The sequence below is a fragment of the Rhinolophus hipposideros genome (assembly GCF_964194185.1).
Source record: "Rhinolophus hipposideros genome assembly, chromosome: 14".
Lineage (NCBI taxonomy): Eukaryota > Metazoa > Chordata > Mammalia > Chiroptera > Rhinolophidae > Rhinolophus > Rhinolophus hipposideros.
In genome coordinates, this window is record NC_138060.1 from 63,655,151 (window position 1) to 63,679,244 (window position 24,094).

The 24,094-nt window shown below is 49.1% G+C and overlaps 1 protein-coding gene across 7 annotated transcripts in view; it reads right to left on the reverse strand.

The window, feature by feature from the left end:
* The window catches only part of ITPR1 (inositol 1,4,5-trisphosphate receptor type 1), a 295,575-nt gene that overhangs the window by 184,871 nt on the left and 86,610 nt on the right, over positions 1 to 24,094 (reverse strand). For all 7 annotated transcript variants that reach the window (XM_081071377.1, XM_081071376.1, XM_081071373.1 and 4 more), the window contains one exon: positions 5,607 to 5,722. In XM_081071377.1, coding sequence (XP_080927503.1) covers positions 5,607 to 5,722 — 116 coding nt within the window. The remainder of the gene's footprint in view (positions 1 to 5,606; positions 5,723 to 24,094) is intronic.

Genomic DNA, 24,094 nt, shown 5'->3' on the forward strand with positions numbered 1-24,094 from the left:
TAAATAATGTCATTAAAAAGTCACATATCTATTAAGTAGCAGAGATAGTCCTCAAACCCACATGTGGGTTAACGCCAGATTTATGCAGTTACAAATGAGGCTGGGAGGTAGTACCAGCACAAATTTGGCAGGCTAGGGAAAATGGTCAAGTTGAATAGAGCTCCCAGAATATTCGACCAGGGCCACTGAACGGCCATTTTTCATTCGTGTACCCGTACAACTGTGAAAGTACTGTTAGTATGTTATAATAATGCTCCAGGTTTCATCCTAGGCAATGAGGAAACTATTGTCCCAACCCATCTCCCAAACCTAGACGAGTGAAACAGAAGTAAAATTGCAGGGAAGAAACTCAGTATCTAATGTGATGGGTGATAAACCTGACGACCACTTGCGTACTTCAGCACTGTTTCCCTGCGTCTCCCGGTTCCTTGAGGTGAGAGGCCCCAGGGTGCCAATGGGCTAGTGGCCTCTTTCCCAGGGAGCGCGTCTGCATTGTCACGGGACCTTCTGGATGTGCTCTTGGTTCCACCACATACGCGCTTTTCCATCTCGGCCAGGTCACTCAACCTTGACAAGCCTCACCGTCCACAAAATGGGGACAATGCAAGCCTTTCAGGGCTGTGCTAAAGATTAGAGAAAAATTCAGCATCTGCTCCACCTCTACCTGGAGTGCAGGTATTTTGGGGAAGGTAGATCATTCGAGAAAAATATGCTGTAGCAAGCGATCCTAAACCAAACAGAAGCCGTGTTACAGGAGGCAAAGGGTCTGCCTCCCTGGGACCATCACACGATGGCATCTGCCCCCACCCTGTCAAACAGAGCTCAGCTTCCCCTGTCTCGTTGGGAATCAGTCCCAGTCTGCTGTGCTCACCTACAAAAGGATAAAGGCCACAGCATTCCAGACACACCTGGACACAACAGCCGTGCAGGAAGGGCTCCCTTGGCCTCCAAACTGCCCTCAGCCCCCTCCCATGCTCTCCCCACTCCAGGAACACCCCCTGAAGGTGCGCCCCTCTCTCGTCCTGCCTGTTTCCGTGCGTGTGCCCCACCCCCTCCGAGACCCCTCCGTTCACACAAGTCCTGCAGGTAGTTCTCCAAACAAAACCTGGACTGAATCCAGGAGAAGAAAGGGTTCTACTTTGCAGACAGCCATTTGTTCTTACCGTTCTCAGCTAACACAGATGGGAAATTCAAGGAAAAGCCTGTCAATGGGGTGGGGGTGGGGGAACCAATAGAGTCAGGAAAATGAAACAAACTAATATGGTCTTTCTCTGCTCAACACACCACATTGCAAGGAGTCACCCGCAAAGAATCACAAAGTAGCATTTCTTGGACTTAAATGATATAAGGGCCCTCTTGAAGAGGGAAAGTTCTCATGGACATTCCGCTAACTCTCAAGAACCACCAGGGGCCTCCGTTTCAGAAACAACGATCTAAAACACTAAGTTCCTACCTACGCTTAGACTAAGTATAACAGTGGTAAGTCAATAGTCACTGGCGTATCTCAAAAGAAATGTCAAATTAGTCATCAAGAAGGCACTGTATATTAAAGATTAATTAAACACCGGCAGCTCTAAGTATTCAGGGCGTTTGTCCAAAAACATACAAAAGGTAAAATTAGAACAGAAAATACAACAAAATTGGAGGGTAAATACCTACAAACTTCTCTGAAAATATCAAATAGCACATCTGAAACTGATAAAAGGTTTACTGATGACCAAGCCTTCACATAACTACTGAGTGAACATTTACTAGTCGATGTATTAAGTTTATACATCGTTCTAAAAACCCACTTTTCCTATAAGCTCTCTTTGTTTAAGGAGAAAACTCTCCCAATCATTTCACCTGTTACTGACTGTGTGAATCCTTAGATGTGTTCATTTGAGGTCACACAGCAATTCTTAGATAACTCCCTCCACAACCCCGTCAGGTGTTTTCCTCCAGCTTTATTGAGGCAGCAATTGGCCCACAGCTCTGTCAAATTCAGCTTTTAAACAAAGACATCCATCCTGATTTTTAAGTTCAACAGGTGAGACAAAAGGTAAAGGGGAAATAAGGCTGGAAGTACACCTGGGCCCATCAATCAAAGCTGCCCCGACCCTTAACCGGAAAAGGACAGCTGGTTCATTAAATCCCACAAGTACTTTCTAAGGGGTGGGGGGGGGGGGCACTGTAAGACCAGAAACAGCTACAATCTCCTGGAAGGATAACCTGGCAATATCCACCAAAAAGTTTTTCAATGGGCATAACTTCGACTCAGCAATTCCATTTCCAGGAGTTTCTCCTAAAAAGATAATCTGGCATTTTCACAAGGCTGTAACAACTTTTTTTTTTTTTTTTTTCAGAATGGCAAAAATTGTCAGGATCTTGAATACCGCCCGCCATAAGGACTAGCTAGATAAAATTATAGCGCGTGTGTGTGTTACTCTCTCCCCTTACACATTGGGTTGTGGACTGATTTTAATTCCTAAGGAAGCAACTGCACTCTATGCTACAGTCCTTGCCCCCGCCATTCGAAACGAGCATTCCCATGCTCCCTAAGCGGCATCAAGGTCACCCCCAAAAGAGTCGCCTGTTATTTTATGTCAGAAACAAGAGAATCCATTATTAAATTACTACAGAAAGGCCACTGGAATGATGCGGAAGGCTTATGTAAGGTCAACAAGCTCTGAACTCGTCACATGCTGCTGAATAAAGCTTCTGAAGATAAGTAGGGCAGGACCCAGGCGTTTTACAGGACAGGCAAGACTTGTCAGTCTTGCAGAGGGAACGGACACACACAGCAACCGGCCACTAGATGTCACTGTCCTTCAGGACGCTGCTTCTGTGCTGCCTAATCCAGTCAAAAGGAAGTCAAGTGGTCTAGACAAGTAATTCCTTAAATGGCATTAATTTAAAATAACCCGACCTTTGACCGGGGTCCTGCACAGTCGTTGACCAAAATAAAAATGAGAGCCCACTGGAGACTCGGAGGCGAGCAGCTGCCTAAAAGACAGCATCTTAATGACGGCACTGAAACATGTAGACAGAGGACTTTCAGACACCAGGGGAAAAGGGTCCAAATAAACAGGCCAGTCGGCACCACACAAGGTCAACACCCAAGACCCGAAGGTCACAGCAGTAATGAAACCAGAATCAAGGACTGGTTTCCGTCTAAATGTTTTTAAAAGCACAAACAGCATAAAAGAGAGTCGTCTCTTTCTTTTTCCATAAGGAGTTCAAAGTTCTTGAACACCTTTAGGACGGCATTTTACCAACTGTGCAGAGTTTCCACACTTCATTCGTGGAAAGGAGCAGCGAAAGGAATGGCTGATGAAACATAACACATGCCATCCAGCCTGAGCCCCAGCATGTCGGTGTCAAGTGCGTGTTTTAAATTTTAACTGAATCAGTTGCTGATATATATATATATATATATATATATACACACACATACACACACACACACACATATATATATATTTTAAACTGCGATATGACACATCAGCGCAGAGTTTTAGCTCCTCTTGAAAGAGCGGGGCCCTGGCAGCAGCTCTCAGCTCACCTGCCCCCACAGCAACTGCAGGGGGTGGAGCTGCCCCCGCCCCCCAGGGCCCACACATGAGCTCTCCACTTAGCAACCTGGCCACCAAGTCCCTTTCATTCCAGCTGGCATCCCGCATAGCCAAGAGGAATGTGAATTTACAACCCCTGCTGTAAAAAACACAGGAGAAGAAAGGGTTTGCGATGTACTAATAAGATCTCAATTGAACAGAGTGATTTTCAGACCAGAAAAGGAAAGGCAGGGCTGCTGAAGACTCCTTCCACGGAGGTGGCCCCAGCTGGCACTCGCTGAAAGGCTCACCCGGAGCTTGCAGGACCCAGCGGCCTGCCGCGGCCATTCCACGGAATTTTCATGCTCCCAGCACAGACTTCCGGGCCTTCTGACGGGCACAGGGACTGGGGGGGAAAGGGCGCTGCTGACATGCAGTGGATGGGAGCCAGGGAGCCGGACATCCTGAAGTGCACGGAACAGTCCTATACGCTCGTCCATACAATTCTGTGTCTGCTTGGACATTCCCAGAGGTTAACAGAGGTTAAAAAGCAGTCTACAATTTTGGAGCCCACCCCTAACTCCACCTGACAGCACCGCACAGATGGTTTTGCATGGTTTAATGAATTCTGTTGTGAATGCAGTTTGAGAACACACAAGTGCTATTTAATCCAGGGAAACGCGTGTACTTTGCTTTCTTGATAACATTACCAAGAGCTGCTGACCATTTTTGCAAAATGACATTACAGGAAACACGCTCTGTGGGTCCCCATCTTTGGCTGCCTTGTTCACGGGGTCTGTACACATAGGTACAAGCACTAACTTCCTACGTCCTCTACAGTGGTCGTGCTTGAGCACTGACTTACTGAAGTCTACAATTTATCACTTTTGTTTCTCTTTGATATTTCATTTTTTAATGTAGTATCATGAGAGGTTATATTATTTATGACTTTTATTTCCTGTTTGTACATAATATTTGCAACTGGTCTGGTGAGGTTGAAGATGTCTGCCCTAAAACCATTAAAATAATGATGCAATTCCTGAAGTCTTTAAAGCAATCTCTGTTCCCATTGTTTCTTCTCCTCTTACCCTCTGACGCCCACAGATGCCTCAGACTGAGGCTTATTGTCACTTCCTCTTCCTCCAGGAAGCCCTCCCTGACCACCATATCACACACCTTTATTCACATTGAGGGATATGGGCGCCCCTTCTAGGAGCTCACACAGCCTTGGTGGTTGGCCCTGTGACAGCATTTGCCACACTGCCTTGTCACTACCTCTTTATTCTTTATTACTGGCTATTCAGTTCCCAGAGGGTTAAGACGCTGTCACAGTTTTATCACCATCACCTAGCATAGTGCTCATTCAACAAGAATTTCTTGAGCACCTACTATGTGCCAGACACTATTACAGGCAGTGGTGCAGTGGTGAACCAGACAGACATGCCTCTCCTCTAACGGAGCTGTGTTCTCATCAGTGACAGATGATAATTCAGAAAACTACTAAATACAACTGCAGCCTGATCAGCGCTGAGAAAGCGACAAACAGGGCGCTATGATGGAAGCAAGCAGCAGATCGTGGGGCTGAGATGGCGCTCACGAAGGAGGAGACGGTCTTAGCTTAGGAAGATCTGGGAGCAGTGTTCTAAACATTCTAAACCATTCTGTGATGCTCAAAAAAAAAAAAAAAGAAAGAAAGAAATGCAAGAGAGCTCGTGTGGCTGGCACGGAGCGGGTGCAGTTCAGAGGCCCCGAGGGGACAGCAGGGTCCAGCAGTGCAAAGCACAAAGGCATCTGAAGTGCAGTGGGAGTGACCGCTTGTGTTGCTGACACCAGACGATAAGCTCCCTGAGGGTCGGAGCCTGGTCTGTTCATCTATGGACATATTATAGAACCTGGAGCACCGTGAGTGGTGATGAGGGCCCATCTCTCCTTAGAGTCAGCTGCTTTCTATCCCTTCATTCAACAATAGACGAAGGCCGGTCCCAGACGTGGAGGGCCGCAAAACAACTCCCCCACCCCAGTCCACTCGGACACGGCCCGCAGCAGCGCTCTGAGACACCGCCCCGTACATACGTGCAGCTTGTTGAGTAGCACGGCATCTGTCGTGCTGTTGGCCCCTGGCTTGGCCGCTTTCCAGAACTGCTTCTGGGCGGAGTATCGGTTCATGGGACATAGCTTGAAGAGGCAATCTAGGAGAGAAAGGAACAAAACGTGTTACGGAGGAAGGACACATCCTGGGATTGGAAAACCTTCCCCTGGGATTCTTAGAGGCCGTTATCAACTACATGTGGCACAGGGCCCTTTACAAACCTCCCCTTTGACCTTGAATTCTTGCCACCACAATGTGAGGTTATACATGAGGAAACTGAGGTTTCTGGAGGGTAAGTCAGTTGTCACATAGTCAGTGAGTGGCGGAGCTGGGACTCACTGCCCCATAGTTGTCTGCTTTCCTTTCTGCTGGACAAACGGAAGGACGAACCTCCTCACTGCACAATGATACATGAACGGATTTTCATACGGAAATCCAACTGCATTTAACAAAATACTGCAGACGCTTATTTGGGGGGACCTTCTAGGGCAGTGGTCTCTGAAGACTCGTGCACAAGATGCTTCTCTGGGAGCAGAACAAAAATATCTGCATCTGATTAGAGACAGATGTGTCCTTGTCCCTTAGTCTCAGTACAGTGACACCCTCCCGTTTAGGTGCGCCCGGGCTCATGTGACTTCACTCTGTCCTACGCACAGCAAACCCTCACAACATGGACGAGCAGCTGCAAAGTCACCCAGATGTTAAAAATCACACACAAAACCATTTTAAAAATTATCGCTAATGATGAACTTCACCCTAAAGCACCTGTGTGCGATAAGGTACTGATGGTCATCTAATAATCCTGATTAATAGGACACTACGTTATTCTTTAATGTTAATCTTTTTAGCAACGTCTACTTTCTTGCTTGTTTTTATAATGTATACAATATATTATTAGTACAGTAGCACTATATATAAAGTTATGTGTATATAAATTTTAAATACACACACAGAGTTTGAGGGTATATTTGTCAAATTTTTTAATAGGGATATGTCATCCAAAAAGTTCAGAAATAACTGCTCTAAAAAACTAATACTAAACTTGAAAATAATAATAATAAAAATAATAAAATTGGCACTCTCTGAGAAGTTTGCATTTTGACACACTGGGTTTTTAAATGGGAAATATTTATACAGTAAAATTAATAAATTTCAAATGAATACCCAGATTTGAAAAATTGCACCCCGAACATAGATCAGAATAAACTTAAGGAAATTCCATCTACTAGCTAGACTCTTATTCTTATCTGTTCATTAAAACAGATTCCCTTGAAGGACCCTGAACAGGTCAACACCTAGTTATTGTCTTAGCCAAATAACTACCTCAAAGTAATAATACAATTTCCTGTCTTGTCAAGCACGTGGACACTGGACCTTCCCTCTAAATTGAATCACCCTTTCTTCTAGTTGGAATACATTTTTACCAAGTACAGTACTGCACAAATACTTGACATTATTCAGAAAAAAAAGATGGTTTAATTGTCGAATTAAAAGGTACTTTTCTCCTTTCTATAACATCCTTCTTCACTAAACATTTCTACCTAGTCACAAGCAGGTATAAGGCAAATAGAAGACCACTGATACCCGTCTTTGCCAAAAACAGAATCCATCTGAATGTAGTTATTAACGCACATGAACGAGACCATCTAGGTCTTTAGAGAACAAAGGACATAGCAGGAAACCTATTACAAGACAGGACTGCTCTCCCACCTCTTCTGAAAGCCACAGGCCATTGTCATGGACTAGCTCCATTGTGACTTAATGCCGTCACTGAGAGACATGCTTTTCTACCAGTTTGATACCCATATACAGTTGTATGTGAAGTCCCCGTTCACCTCGGGAACAGTGACACAGAACCACAAGAGTACCGGCCAGCGTGAAACGTCGCATTGCTGACACGGGACAGAGAGTGGTGGCCTCCTTGATGACCACACGACTTACAAAGCCTTCAGAATATGTAAGTCACCACTGTTAATATTCGACACGGGGCTTACTGTACGGACCAAATGGGATTCACAATTTCCAATCTCATCAATAATAGACACTGAGAGTGAAACGGTCTATTTTTTTCCCTCCAGCACACGTCACAGGATGACAGCTAACTGATATGCATTCCAAAACCAAACTGGATTTCGGTCGATGTGGGAAACAATCAGGCCAGATCGATGAGGCCCAGGGACGAACATGCCCTGGCAAGCACCATCCTAGAAACAGCTCACGGGGCAGTCGAGTCGACCACCACACTGAGCACACATGAGGGCCACAACGCAGGCTCAAGACTTCAGGTAACTTGACATTCACCTTCAGGGAGATGTGAATTGAGGCACGGCCAATCCAGCCCAATCCTTGCTATAACTTCCACGCCACTACTTTCCTTGGGCAACACAGAGGATTGTATCAGACTAAGAGTGTTTACAACCAAACACCTCTGAACATGTAAGAGGTGCTAACAGACTCGAACCAGAACCAGCTTAGCCTTGCTGATTTGGTCCTGTCTTCCTGGTTGCTTAGCAACTGATTCAAGGCGAAAATTAAATTAAGCAATTCAAATGTGGTGGTGAAGTTACCTTCTGAAATTCTGCGATTCAGCAGCTCTATATTGACCTATTCTATTTGGATGGCACAGCACAGGGTGAAATTAAAGTCCCAATGGACCCTCATACTGGACTAAGTATAGAAACATATAAATACAGGAAATCCAGTAGAAGAATATACACTACACCCATTTGGGGAAGGGTGTGTGTGTGTGTGTGTGTGTACACATATGTGCGTGTGTACACATGCACTGTGGTTTGATCTCACTCCAAAGAAATGCCACAAAGATCTTATGTGACAAGTGCTATTTTTGGCCTTTGAAGAATAAACTAAACTAAGCTTTCAAAAAAAACTACTTCGGAATATTCCTGAGCTTTAGCAGACGCCACACTGGGCCGGCAAGAAGTTTGCTGAAGAGAGGGGTTAAGTGTTACGGAGCAGTGTGGGGTGACACCAGACAGGGTGGCCGTGGGTGACCGTCCTCGCTTTAAACGGCATTCTAGAACGTGGCAGGAGGGAGAACGCTCAACTGCTTGGTCCATGCAGCGACTGTGACACGAGCATGCAGTGTACAGGTAAGAGCAGATGGAAACAAGAGGAACCACAGGTGTGCCTGGGCCCTCTGCGTGTCCCCAGGGCAGGGGGAAGGCGGAGGAGCTGACCTCAGAGTGAGCCCCGCCAGGGACTAAGTCAGAGAACCACGGCTGCCTGCCAGAAGAGCAGCCCAAAGCCCATGCTCTCCACTGACTAGAAAGTTGAACTCTAGAGCGTAAGGACCATGAGGGCGGATGTTTTCATCTGTCTTGCACGCTCTGGTTTAGGGGCAGAGGGGGTCGCAGTGACAGCCAGTGAATTAATCATTTAAATGTGCTGCAATCCCTCGGCCTCCAGAGGTGAGGGTGGGTCTGTCCTCTGGAGTCACTTCCAGCTTGAAGCCCCCAGTAGCCTATTCATATATTCCATCACCATTTGTTAAAGTGCCTACTGTGCGCTGGGCACAGTACCAGGCGCCTGAAATGTAACAGTGAACCACGTACAAGTTTCTTAATAACATCCTAGCAACAGCGAAAAACTAGCCCAACACTCAAGTTGAACTGCAGCGAGTGAGAAGTAGTAGGTGGCAGGGACTCCACAGGACACGACGTGGCCAGTGTGGGGGGTGGGGACAGCACTGTACACGGGGTCATCAGGAAAGGCATCGCCAGGACTGGCATCTGAAGGGAGACTGGAAGGAAGAGGAGAAACATCTGGGGGCGAAGCCTGCCAAGCAGAGCAAGGAGCAAGTGGAAAGGCCCAGAGCTGCAAAAAAATCTTGACAAGAGAGAAAACAACAGAAAAGATGGCTGGAGCATAGCGGGCGGAAGCGCGTTGGGCAGAGGTGGCTGGAGAAGGGACAGGCTTGTATCCCGCAGCGTGAGCAGTGGGCAGCGACCAAGGGCTTGGAGCAGAGAGCAGGGGCAGCTTTCTCTTGCTGATGGTGCCTGCTAAGAAAAGGAAGGCTGGGGTGGGGGGGGCGATGTGGGGGAGAGGAGCAAACACCCAGAATTTCATTTGAGCTATGCTTAGTTTCAAACGCCTGTGAAACACCCCAGCTGAAATGTTGACTAGGCCCCCCATCAACCAGCGGGCTGCCGCTCCAGCGCAGTCAGTTATTTAAGGAGGTGAGGGGGAGATGGAAGAGGAAGGACGGGGGTGCTGGAGAGGAGAGTGGAGGAAGTCAGTATTACAAATACAGTGTAGCTCCCATCTGCCGCCAGAGACATCTATCCAAATCTAGAGAATATGTTCACCGAGGCCGACAAGAGCTTGGACTTGATTAGAAGTTTTCATTCGGGAGAATAAAGACCTTTCCTCTCTCCTCACCCCCCAAAAAACCAACACCAGGAAAACCGAAAAACCCAACTCCATCTTCTATGAAGCTCAACTCCAGCTCCCCAAGTTGCAGTAAATGAAGATGGGGTTAGGAAGGTGGGGTGGGGCTGGACAGACGGAGGGCCGTGAACCTGTGCGTCTGCAGAGGGGGTACAGTGAGGCGCGGGCCCGTCTGCCCAGGGGAACCCGAGAGGGTCAGGAACCCACGCTGACACTGCACGGGGCACCCGGCTGCCCCACCTGGGGCAGGGACGAAAGGGCCCGAGGGCGGCGGTGACGACCGGGACAGCAGGTCACACACTATCCCTTGTCTGTGACACGCAGACATACTGAGACGGTCAGAGCGCGAGAAGACTCGGTAAATGCTACAGAAGAGCTAAGCAAACAGAGAAAAACAGGATTAGTGCGAACTCCAGGAGAAAACTGCACATTAAAATCTCGTATGTCTTTAGCTCAGCAGGGAACAATATTTACACTCTCAGGAAAGTCTAAGGCTGAATATTACTTCAGCCAGAAAAAAAAAAAAAAGGTGGTATCACGCCAATGGGAGGACGCAAGAGAAAGAGAAAGTGTCAGAAAGCCAAACTCATCTGTAACAACAGGAAGTCAAAGGCTGGTATTTAAAATAGATTAATCTACAGACATCGAGAGGCGCACATCATCTAGAAACACTGGTAAATACCAGAAGAAAATGTTAGTTTAAATTGTTGCCGCTGGGAGGCGGAAGGCATGAGGGCTCAGACACAGGACTGTTATTTTTATTTTTCATTTTATCAATATTTGACCTTTTTGATTAAGGTGAAATTCACATAACATAAAGTTAACCATTTTCAAGCAAACAGTTCAGTGGCATTTAAGTCCATTCACGGTGCTGTGCACCCACCACCTCTGTGTATTTCTGAAGCATTTTATCAGCCCCTCAAGAAGCTCTGGACCGAGGAAGCAGCTCCCCGACAGCTCCTAATATTTCACTTTTTAAGGGACGTGCATGTATCAGTGAAAACACTGAACTTTCTTAAACGAGCCCTTTGGACACCACCACTGTTCAGTTTTCGCTGCGCTATCACCTGACAACCACAGAGTGACCGAGGCAGCGAGCTGGGCGCTGCCAGGGGTCCGTGGGGATCCAGAGACCCTCTTACCACTGACGGCACACAGACTGGGGTGGCCGCTGTGGGCAGTGCCCTGGCACGAGTCAGGCTAAGTGCACACGACAATCCAGCAACTGTGCTGCTGGGCACACGTTGCAAAGAAATCGCTCGCGGGTCCTGGGTCTCCCACTTCCACAGACAGGAGGAGGTTCTAGGGAAGAGAGCTCGAGAAGGCAGGCCTGCTGTTAGCCGCACTGGCTGGTTAAGACTCTCCTCCCAGCCGTGGGTGATGACCAAGCACGTGCCCCGCCAAGCTGCAGAGGAGCGAAGAAAGGGGGTCCCGCCGAGCGCCCAGGGGGAAGTGAGCTGGCCGCACTCGTCGCCAATCCCGGCTGAAGCCCCGGAAGGGCTGCCAGGCGTCCACTTCACTCTCTCACCCACGTTCACCGGCTGTAGCCAGTTCACTAGACAAACAGACCCCCTCACACAGCTTGAAGTCTTAGGCCCACCTCAGTGACCAAAAAGACAATCAACAGGCTACCATTTTTTAAAAAAATTCTTCATTCAGCCAGTGTAGAGCACCGTAATTTTATACAGGAAGGAATCAAGGGGAGACTTCCAGGAGCCACACTTATGAAAACTTTCAGTGTTGACTGTTCATCTCTTGCCTTCTTTTGAAAAGGGTAAGAGGCAACAGAATGCACATTTCAGAGGAGACAATGCAATTAGCAAAGAGAAGGGGGACTATTGCTTACATCCCCACCCAGGGACCTAAGATTTAAAAACAAGTAGTGAAAGGGGAATAACAGAGCAATCCATATTTTAAGAACTCTCCCGACTCAAACTTACTGGACTGAAAGTGTCACCAGGGCTGCCTCTATCTGCCTCATGCATTATTCTGTCCCCAAGTATTCAGCGAATAGGGGGCCAGTGCATGAACGAAGGGTACTCAAGGAGGAAGGACACTCTAAAACAGCAGTGCACAACAGGAAAACGACACCTATTTCCAACAAAAGCCTTCCGGGAACAAGTCCTGAACTCCAGTTCACCACAGAGGAAACTGCTACAACACGATGGTGTGTCTGCTGCATGTGAATCGCATTTCCCAGGTCATGTGACATTAACAAGAAGTGACAGTTTCCAATTGGGACAGCAAATAAATCTTCCATTACCTGTCTGCACACAAACACAGACATTGTTATTAAGAGACAATAGTCTATGAGGCAATTTTTCCCCACTTAGGCAACTAGATGCTTTTTCTGAGTAGAAAACTCAGGACAGATGTCATTTTAAGGGAACAAATTGACAGCTAGTAAACAGCCCTAGAGCTGTAATGCACCGTAGAGAGAATACAGACAGCAATACTGTGCTCTCATCAAACTTGCTGAGACGAGACCTTAATTATTCTAATCACTAAAAAAGGGTAATTATGTAACATGGTAGAGGTATTAATTATCGCTACAATGGCAATCATATTACAATATATAAATGTATCAAATTAACACGTTGTACAACTTCAATGTATACACTGTTGCATGTCAACTGTTTGTTTCACACACACACGAATGAACTTGAAGTGCAGGTAGAAACTTCCTTTTTGATCCACGTTAGCTCAGCCAATTAAATTTTCATTTACCTATTTGCAAGAATTACTGAATACGGATCAGCTTTACCCCGAGATGGACAGTGAAACCTCAGCTGGCACGGCAAGGCATCCTCCCACTGCGCACGACAGAAGGGGCCAGAGGTCACCTGCCTTTGCTTGGACAGCGGGAGGCTCTGCCCTGGAAAGACGGACGAAAGACCCAACACCACTTAAAAGTTACTTGTGGCATCAGGGCCACACGGCCAGGGCCAACGTGGACAGTGTCAACGCAGGGTGACGGTCCTGGGACAGAGGCGGCCCTCTACCAAAGGGTTCTGAGCAAGAGCCCGGCAGTGCCACCGTCCCTACCCTCGCGCCTGAGCCTGGTCCCCGCCCCTTCCTGGTTCTGGGAGCAATCCGATATTCTTCCAGCAGTTTCCTCTTTGGCTCATGCGAGTCAGTCTCTGTTGTTTGCAACCAGGAGCTCAGGCTGATGTGTGGCCTGATAAACATCGCGCTCTCCTGGCAACGGAAATAAACACAGGCTTCCACCATCACCACAGAGAATGCCCCCGACACAGGCGATGGAAGCTGGAAAGGCGGCTCCAGCCCTCGCCAGTGAGCAGCCTGGGCCGCACGACCGAAGCTCTGTGCTCCCATGTCTTGTCCAGAAAACGGATCTTTCCTAAGGCACCACATGGAGGAGGTGCAGGCACACACCCCCCACCAGGAAACCCAGGTGTGTGGGCGCGGACCTGTGGCCGGGCTGCCTGGGTTCACACGTCCGCTCTGTCCCATGTGAGACACACGAGCCAGGGGCAAAGAGTCATCTCTGTAAGTGCTTGTTGCTTGCCTAGGAAAGGGCGGCCGCCACCACGGCTAACTCGGACACGAACCGAAAAGGTTCAATTAATTCCTTGGCGCTCAGTGCAGACCCCGCAGAGTAAACGCGCAGCCAACACCAGGCGTGACGACACAGGGCTCAACAACTATGTGTGCACGCAGCACTGCAGCTGGACACACGCCATCGCCACACACAGCGACACGCATGGCTTCTCAGGGGTGACTGCGCGGAAGGAGCCGAGCAGGAAAAGGAGTCCATTTACACGGCCCGAATCCATTGACACGACATTCAATCCCCGGCAAACCAGTCCACACAGATAGTGAGAATGGGGCTTCCGTGGAACCACCAGGGAATGTTCTGGAAATGTTCCCAGACGGGGTGGGGGGCATGTGGGGAAATATGCAACAGCTCATTGAGCACTTAGGGGGTGGGTGGGGGTGCACTACCCCAATAAAAGATGAAAATGAAATAGTAGCTGTTCTCACAAAAAAGAGGATGAAACACATTTTCCCTTCTTATAAAAGGTTAACAATGGTTGTCTGATTTCCATCACTGGGGAAACATGCTTTGTTTTGTCAGGATTTGGGTTGGGCATTTGCTGGCTTATAATGGAGAGGAGGGAAGGTGGAAGAAAGAGATGGCATCACTGCCTCCCCAAGGGGCCTGGGCTGTGTGTGTTGCCCACGGGACACTGGGCAGTGAGCAGTGCTGGCCCCAGGTCCAAGCCGGCCTTCCCTGCTCCCTCCCTGTTGTAGCCACGTGGCTGTGCACCTCGTATAGGCAGCCATTTAAAAACGTAAGCTGTCCTGAAATGCTCTCATGTCTGATGTTTTGCTTCAGAACAATCAGGGAGAGGGGCGAGGGGGGACACAGATGAAATGAGATTGGCCATTGTTACAGGTGAGCCCTGGGTACGCGGAGGGTCACGATGCTATTATCCTCTCGACTTGTGCAGAGGCTTACATTTTTTGCATAACAAAAAGTCTTTAAAATCACCTACGATAGTTGCTTTCAAGTATGACATTTTTACAAAAACCAAAAAGTATTCACCAAGTTCAAAACAAGGTTATTTTTCTTTAAGTACCAATTTAACGAGGGAAAAAAGGAAGGAGTGAGGAAGGAAGGGAGGAAAGAAGGGCCTGCTGCATAGGGAGGCTGGTCTAAGTTGCCAATCGGCCAGAAAACCAACGTATTCTGGATACGAGGAAATTGCCAGATGGGCTTGTCAAATAAGAAATATACGACAGACAGAAGTGAACATAAAGGGAGCGAGGAAGCCCAGCTCTCAGTTTGATCTGTGAATAGCAAACACTTCCACGGACTTTGGGTCCAACGCCTTCTGCACAGAACCCCTCATTCTCAGCCCCTCTCAGAATTCAAGGCAAAGGAAATTTCCTGGGTCTAGCCCTGGCTGTTTCAAAAATTCTAGCACTTGGGAACTTCTGAGGCTGTGCCACATGTTCTGCAAAAGCACAGTCAGAAGGTTTGGAACGTCTGATCTGAAAGGAGTTACATAAGGGACTGGGTTGGTCATCCCAGGATCCTCTTGGAAAAATACTTATCCCAGAAACTCCGTTACACAAAGGAAACAGTCTGTCTCTCTGGAAGTCATCTGATTTCTCCTCATTCAACAAACATGTATTAAGCACGAGTGCCTTAGAGACAGAAAGTCAGTAGACGTGGCGTTGGAGTGTCCTCCGAGGAGGCTGCAGGTAACTCCCTGACCACACCTGGAGAGAGACGGCGGGGCGGTGAGAAGGCTCCTTGCTGGAGCTCTGCAGCTCTGCCTCTACGGCCCTGGGCAGCGCCGGGAGAGGCAGGGACAGCACAGGAGGAAGCAGCAGCCAGAGAAACCTGGGCGCCACGGGCAGCACACCATTCCGAGAACTAACTTCCTTTTCTGTGAATGGGCCAGACCTCCTGACACGGCCCAGGGTCCTGAATGGGGACAATGAATGCGGCCAACCTGCTGTCCCGCCTCCCTCCCCTACCTGGGGGAGGGGGGTAATCGCCATTTGACCTCAACACAGAGCAACGTGGCCGGCTTAGCAGAGCGTCATTGCTGGACTGCACCCATTTCTCCAGGGAAAAGACAAGAGGGCAGGTGGACGCCAGTGAGCAAAGGAAGATGCCGCCCCGAGTGTCTGGCTCTGCTCCTCTCTCTCCTGGTCTCCACTGCAGACCTAGTGACCCAACTCGGAGCCCTCAGCCAGGCTCCACCACGCGTGCGCTGGGCCGTTCCCTCCACAGTGTTGACTTTTCACAAATGAACAAAACGGTGAATGACCAGATCCCTTCCACAGAGGCCCTTTCGCCAACCCTAACCCGGCGGAAAGGAACTCACTAAATAAACCAGGAGGCCCTCGAAGACAGCATGCATGTACCTCAATGGAGAGAAAAGCCATATTCTTCATCCATGTCATGACTGAGGTTGCCTGTACTTACACTGTATTTTTATCCTGGCAAACACAGCCTCCCACCAAAGGGCCTTTGAAGTCCAAAGCTCTCTCAATAACAAAGACTGTCAAGTGTTCCTGTCCCCCAGGAACACTGAGCTGAAAGATACAACACATTCCCGCTCATGAGAGGAGCTCCTTCACGCAGATTCTGCAGGAAGACACCTCACAGTGACACCTCTCACTCGGGGGACGCCAATGTAATTCTGGGCGGGGTGGGGGTGGGAGGGCGCTGTCAGGGGCCCTGTGGGGGCGGAGCAGCACCCCGCCTCTACCCTTCAGTTGTCAGTAGCCCCCACCCCCCAGTTCTTACCATCAAAAATGTCTCCAGATGTTGCCAAATGTCCCCTAAGAGCAAAAATCAACTCTCCCTCCTCCCTGCCCCACACAGAGAACCTCAGAATTAAACCCTTTCCATCCTTCTTGAGAGTCAATGCCCTGAACTGACCAAACATGACAGATTGACAGATAAAGACGGCGGAGAGGGGCAGAAGCATTCTAGACCCTCTGAGTTATGGTTTGCTGTACTTGAAATGCCACGTGATGGCTGGGATCCTCTTTCTAAAACTGACTCTCCTCCTAAAATCCTGCAGGGCTGTGTTCTCAGCCGCAGCGACACCTCCCGGCCACAGCCCAGTCACACGGGAGCCCTGGCCCCTCCCTCAGGGACTCCAACCCCCAAGGTGGGACAGGAGAGATGCTCCCCCCACCTCCCCAGGGGATTTCTACTGAGCAGCGGCTCCTCTAGGATTTCACATCCCAGGGCTCCACTCGGCTGGGGGCTGGGGCGGGGGTCACAACACAGACGCTGGGCGGAGGGCGGGACCCAGGAATCCTCACTTGTAACAAGTTCTCTGGGGGTTCTAATGTGGGGCCCCGACCACACTGACCTACAGAACACATGGCGCCTAAGACCGGCACTTCTCAGCCTGTCACATGCAGACCAGTCACCGGAGGGTCTTGTTAAAAGGGGGGCACTGACTCAGCGCGTCTGGGGAGGGGTCCGACGGTCTGCGACGCTAAAAGCTGCCAGGTGACATGAGGTGACATGGAGGACGGTGGTCTGGGACCACACGGCTCAGCAGGGCTCTATCAGACTCAAGTCACTGCCAGTGCCGTGGGTCCCATGCCCTGCACGGATCTCCAAGAGCTGAGCAATGAAACGCGCCCGCGGCTCAGCTGCTCGGGTGTGGAGGGAAGACGTGCTCCTTCACGTGGCCCATGCACCTCCGGTCTCACCCTTTACAAGCTCCCCCAGCAGCACCCTGCTCTAACCACCCAAACTACTGACAGTTCTCCCCAGCGACAAACGTGTGCCACACGTCCCAGTGGTTCCGTCAGAAACCGTGCCCCCAGGCCCCACCCCGAGCAGCACCACCACCGTGCTGTGTCCAGGTCACTCTTCTCCTCTTGTGCTTCCAGCTCACTCCGACGTTGGCTCCCTGTCCCCATCCTACCTCCAGGACCCGGGACAGTGCCCAGTGCCGGAGCTCCCTTACCCTGTCGGTGGAATGGGCATGTTGGCTAATAGGGACCCAGGTGAGTGAATCAGAAAACATCTGTCTTCCACCGCTGTTCTCAAGTGCATTCAGTGGAGAACGGGCTTTCCTCTGCCCCCGGATGAAAGAAAAAACGGGCAAGACTCTGGCAGCAGCCAGGCCCTGTCAACCCCAAGTTGTGAACGCAGCCAATTCAGAAATTAAAAGTATCTAGACACATAGAACGGCCAAAGCTCCCCCTTCCTGCCTGGTACCCCCATCCACTCTATTCCCGTCTCGCCGACTTCACTTTCAGATCCCACCTGGGTGGAAGCAGGGGGTGTGGGGAGATGAGGGACAAGGACAGCAGGTTCTCACTGAGCTGCAGGGCTCGAGCGGCCTTCATGCTCCAGCCCTGGATGACAGATACTAAAAGCTGACTTCCCTCATGAGCACTTCTTCTTAGGTGTTTATTTATAAATAATTGGAAACACAGAACAGTTGCAAGAGTAATAACACGTAAGACTACTCTTCACCCAAAGTCACGTTAACATTTGCCCATGTGCTGCATTATCCGCGGTGTCCAGGTCAGCACACGCCACAGCGTTTCTTCTGTACGACACATACATCTGGAATCAGCTCCTGAGCCGCTTGGCAGGAAGGTGGCTCCGTCTGCCTCTCACACTTACCTCAGTGTCCACTTCCTAAGCATGAAGATATTCTCTAACACCACAGCACACTCAGCACCATCGGCAAATTCAACGCCGATCCCACGCTTTTATCCAATCTGTGGTCCGCATTCCCATTTCATCATTTGACCCAATAACGTCCTTTCTAGCACTTTCCCCTCTCCAGTGCAGGGTCAGGGACTGCATTTAGTTGTAGTGTTACTACAGCTGTTCGTCTTTATGACTTTTTCTTTTTTGAAGACTACAGTCGCCCATGTTTAAAACTAGAATAGTCCTCGTTTGGGGCTTGTCCGATGTTTCCTCCTGGTTCAGTTCCAGCTGGAATGCCACATAAGGGACACCGTGTCCTTCTCAGGGCATCACGTCTGGAGGGACAGGGCCCTCTCCGCCTCCTTGGCACTTTCACAGGCATCTTGGAGACCAGCCTGCCCTTGTGAGAGGTGCCTGTGCATTCCTTCCTCATGGGGAAAAGCCTCTCTTCTGGAAATCACAGTCCCTTGTCATCCTCTGGAGATCCCGCTCGTGGCCCCTAGGTTCCCCTCTGCAGGGGCCCGCTTTCTGGCTAAGACAAGCCCGCACCAGCTTCCTCACACGTGGCCCGTATGTGCCCAACGGAAACATCACAAATTCTTTGGGCAAACTGATGCCAGTGTAGCAGAAATGCTCTTTTGCTCTGCTGTCAAGGCAGCCAGGCAGCCCTCTCGGCCCTTAGACATTCCCTGGTTAGAAAGAAACACCCCTGAGCCTCCCCAAGCAGCGCACACACATTCCCAGCTCTCCAAGGAACCCCGCTGTAAGTGTTTGTCAGTCAATGCCTTTACAAATGCCTCGTCCCTTGCGCCCTGGTGCCTCCCAGAGACGTGTGACTTATACCCTCCCCACCTGATCGGACCTCCTCCCACCCCCCGACTGAGCGAACGCCCATGAACACACATCCTGGCTCTCACCCACGACTGCTCCAAAGGGCCAGGCCAGCACACAAGCCTTCAGCTCCCTCGTCAATGAAATATAATGTATCTGCCACCTAGAAGGGGTCTTCAGACTCATTCAAAAATGATCATCTAGGAAGGTGGTAGTGCCCCATTTCCTTCCCCTTTACTTCTTTGCTCACTTGTGTTTTAGTCAAAAGTTGGTATTTTATTTAATATGTCTTATTCTCACATGCTTTGTTTCTAGTAAGCTTGAACATTTTTATATGTAGCCATTTTGAGTTGAGACAGCATTATACCTCCAACACAATTCACACTTTTAAAGTATACAACTCAGCAGTTGTTACAAAGAAAATTCAGAGTTGGTGTAACTATCACCATCATCTGCTTCCAGAACACCTGCGTCATCCCAGAAAGAAGCCCTACACCCTTTAGAAGTCTCGCCCTCGTCTCGTCTCCTCTCAACACCTGACAACTACTAATCTACTTTCTGTCTCTGGATTCTGGACGCTTCGCATAAATGGAATCATACGACACATGGCCTTTGGTGACAAGCTGCCTTCGATCAGCACCATGTTTTCAAGGCTCGCCATATCGTAGCGTGAGTCAGTACTTCATTCCTTCTGACGCCTGAGCAACGCTCCATGTGTGGACCGGCCACATTTGATCGATTCTTCAGTTGACGAATATTCAAGTTGTTTCCACTTTCGAGCTCTTCTGAGTAAAGCTGCCATGAACACCTGTGGCCAGTTTTTATGCAGACACGCTTTCAGTTCCTTTGGGTGGGTATCTAGCCGTGGAACTGCTGGGTCAGAAGGTAACTGTGTTCAGTTTCTGAAGAACCGCCAAAGTATTTTTACAAAGTGGCTGCCCGATTTCACATTCCAGAGTATGAAGGTTCCCGTTTCTCCACATCCTCACCAACGCTTGTTATTATCCACCTTTGGGACTCTGGCCATCTTTGTGACATCTCACTGTGGTTTCCATTTGCTTTTCCCTAATGACTGATGAGACTGAGGACCTTTTTATGTGCTCATTGGCCATTGATGTATTTTCTTTGGAGAAATGTCTGTTTAAATCCTTTGCCTACTTTCAAATAGGTGGGTTTTTGGTGTGTTTTTTTTTTTTATTGTGGCGATGTAAGAGTCCTTTATGTGTCCTACACACCAGTCTCTTGTATTTCCTCCTTCCTGTGAGTTGTTTCTTCACATTCTTGATCTCACCCTTTGAAGCACAGATGCGTTCCAGTTTGATGAAGTCCGATTTAGCTCTTCCTCTGGTTGCTCATGTTTTTGGTGTCGCATCAAGAAACGATGCCCAATCCAAGGTCATGAAGACTGACATCTATGTTTTCTTCTGAGAGGTTTATAGTGTTAGCTCTTAGATTTAGCTCTGATCCATTTTGCATTAACTTTTATATATGGTGTGAGGTAGGGACCCAACGTCATTCTTTTGTGTGTGGAAATCCAGTTGTCCCAGCACCACTTGTTAACAAGACTGTTTTCCCCATTTAATTATCTTGGAACCCATGTTGAAAAATCAATGAACTATAAACTATGGGCTTCCTTCTCCTCCTAACAGGCAATTAATGTCACCCAACCCTCCCTACTCAACTGTTCAAAAAAAAGTGTTCTAGACTCTTCCAGGGATAAATGCAACTTGTAAAACCTTGAATGAGTTTCTCTAGAAGTTCACCAAGAAAGACTAGAAATATCATTTAAGGACATCTGAAAGTGTAAAATTAGCATAGCTTCTCTAAAAGTTACACAAACAAGGCATATAAGAACAAAAAACACTGTAATGCACTCTACTATGTAAGAATGTGAGATGATGCAGTTATATCTGAAAACCCAGCTTTTCAAATATAGGAAGAGGAAGAAAGGTCTTCAAACCGGGCCTTGTTGACTCATAAGACAGTGTGAGATGACATTCCCGGACCCCTTTTTCTTTCTTCTCAATGACTTTTAAACAATGAATGTGACACCATAGTTGGTGAAGTTAGCTTTGACCAAGTTCTCTTCCAGGAATAAATGCAACTTGTAAAACCTTGAATGAGTTTCTCTGAAGACCACATAATTATGACGTGAGTTCCTGAGCTGCACCATCAAACCAAGCAACTAAGTGAAGCTCCTAGTTTTTATTTCTCCCTCACTGTCCTTTTGTGGAACTCGCCTTTGGGGAACAAATCAGTCTCAGAGAGACAGCCATAGAATTTAGCTTGTCAGCCACGATCTTGACCTTCTTCCAAGGAGGGTGTCCACCACCATTAGCTTTCCATTCCCAGAACACCACCCTTCACACCATAATCTCCACATGACCATTTCTAAACAGCCCACAGGCTATCATTTTATGCAGAAGACACATAAACATTCACATATATGTGACAAATGCCAGGAAAGTGTTCTCAATTTAGAAGCTAAAAATTAAAGCTATTTAAACTCTTCTCCAAAAACACAAAACAGGAAGGTCCGCAGAGACAGCACTCTTTCTGAGACCCAGTCTGTGGAACTTCAAAGAGCCCATCCGTATGTTCCCCAGCAAGGCTGCTCGCAACCAGATCCAGGGTTGGCAGCCATGGAGAATCACAGCATCGTTTCAGATCTTGGAAATCCCAGACCCCAATTCTAACCCAGGGGGCAGCTTGAGGGACCATGATGAATGGCCAGAAACCGGGGCCATAACATGCAAAAAGCTGTCTTGAGTGGATAAACACGCTGCAGTATGCACTGGAATTGTGCTCAGCAGTACAAAACCGAGCAGACTGTGGATAGAAGCAACAACGTTGTGTTTAAGTGTGGAGTCCATTGGATGCCAATTATATCTCAATAAACCTATTTAAAAACCCCACGCCCTGCTTCCGCCAGTGTCTCGCGTGAGGCCAACTCCATGCCGACTAGATCAGACCCTCTGGTGCAGAGGCGTCAAAGCTAAGACCCCAGGGAGGACCCCAGCAAGCACGTCGCCACCGTCTCCTGGGGGGGTGGGGGGCGGGCGTCAGTTAATTAGTCTCAGTCAACAATTCTCGCTTCTCGCATTTGTGACTTCTCGTGTCCTGTTTTCCTGAATCAAGGATGGCATCACAAACTCAGGTGCCTGCAGCAGCCATGCGACAGTCGTGGGAAGGGGTGGCTGCCACGGCCAGCCTGGAAAGGGCAGCTGCTCGGTTTCCAACAGCCGCTGCCGTCTGGGAATGCTGAAACAATGTGGCCAGGTCTTCAGAATTTTCAAGGAAAAAAAAAAAGCCAGACACTTATGGTGCTGTGCGAAGTCTGCAATTTTGAATGATGAACCAACTAACTCAATTTTTAAGACACTGTGCAGGTTAAACATAAACAAGTTTGAACAGGAGCCAGGCTAGGGGTTGCTGGTCTGCAACTGTGGACAGAGAGGCTGGGAACAGAGGCCCTGGGTTCAAGACCAGCTCTACCCCTACTTGCTCCTCTTGTTACCTCTGGCAACTTCATCAGCCTTTCTAAGATCCTGTACCCCACCCCAGTCCCAGCAACACAGGGCTAACGACGAAGGCCCCACATTCTGAGGGCTATGGTAAAAATGAACTTTTACACACGGAAAAATTCCTCAGGAAATACTGGCAACATTTTTCTCCAATGAGAACATGCCTCATTTCAAAAGTCTTTTTCTGAAAATAGATTTCTCTTTCACACTGAAGCTGCAGATGGCATGAAGCTTGGAGTGGTAAGAAATAAGAACACTGGGTAACAGCAAACGGGCTTCCACAGGCCAGAGGAAGGGGACAAAACCTCATCACCCAGAAACGTGAGTTTATGTGAAATCCTATGCATGCGGAGAACCCTCGCTCCCAAGGTAAGATAGAAGGTAAATGCACCTCAGCCGTGTGGCCGGGAAAGGAAGACACATTACGAATGCTCCCACGACTCCTGAGACCACACCTGGAGGAGACACGAGTGACCTGGACGTACCTGGAGAGGGTCCAGGACGCCCCGTGGGCTTGATCATGTTCTCGGAGGAAAGGGAGGCTCGGGGAACTGAAGCAACTTCCACGAGATCGCACCTGAGCCGAAGCACTCCAAATCCAGGCCCACACCTCTAGATGCCCTTCGTTCGGACAAAGTTAAAACAAGTTCTTTACTGTCACACTCCACAGCCTTTGCTGTAACTCCCACGCTTTATGAGCACCTTAGAGGTGGATGCAATACCCGCGTTTCCTAAAACGTTTCCGCCTTCAGTTTCTAATCCTCTGGTCAAAGCTGGGTTTCCTGAAAAACACCCAGGGAGGCAAGTAGGGAGAAGACCTCCCTGCAGCCCTCAAGAATCACACGCCCAGTTAGAGATCTGACCGCCACAAGCTGGGAGCAGAGACAGTGCAACGACAGCTCACAGGGACGGGCTGCCTCCCTGACGCCAGGGGAGAAGGATGGACAGGGCACCGCTCAGCACCCCACTCCCCAGAGCCGTGCAAGGCTGTGTGGACCTTGGATGGGCACTGAAAGCCATGCCGTCTGCTCCCTGCTAAGAGGATTCGGGGGGTAACCCCACGGCAGACGAGCTCCAGGATGGTCCATCCACGAGCTGCATGAATCTGCGAGCCATCGAACACAATCAGCCTGCCAGGGCACAGGGCTGCAGACGTGTGCAAAACCAAGCCCAAGACAGAGGCCTGCTGTGACTCTCCTTCAATCCCCCCAGACAGCCGGGAGCGGCCGCCAAGCTAGGAGGGGTGGCCCGCAAGGAGCAGCCGCTAAATAGAATCACACACACCAGGTCGGAGCTTCAGATCAAAAGGAACCAGGACTTTGCCTCTGGCCACGCACCTGAGTGCAGCTGCTGTTTCTCCTACCACTTTCCTCGTGCTCCTCAGTACCTAGAATGGCCTGGGGCTCCATCACCGTCACAACAGAATCCAGATGTCCCCCTTCCTGGGTGACGCCAGCCAGAAGTCATCTCTCCCATGGGGAAATCCCACGGCACTGCTGTGTCCCCTCTGGCACCGTGCTTCTCACGTCCAGCCCTG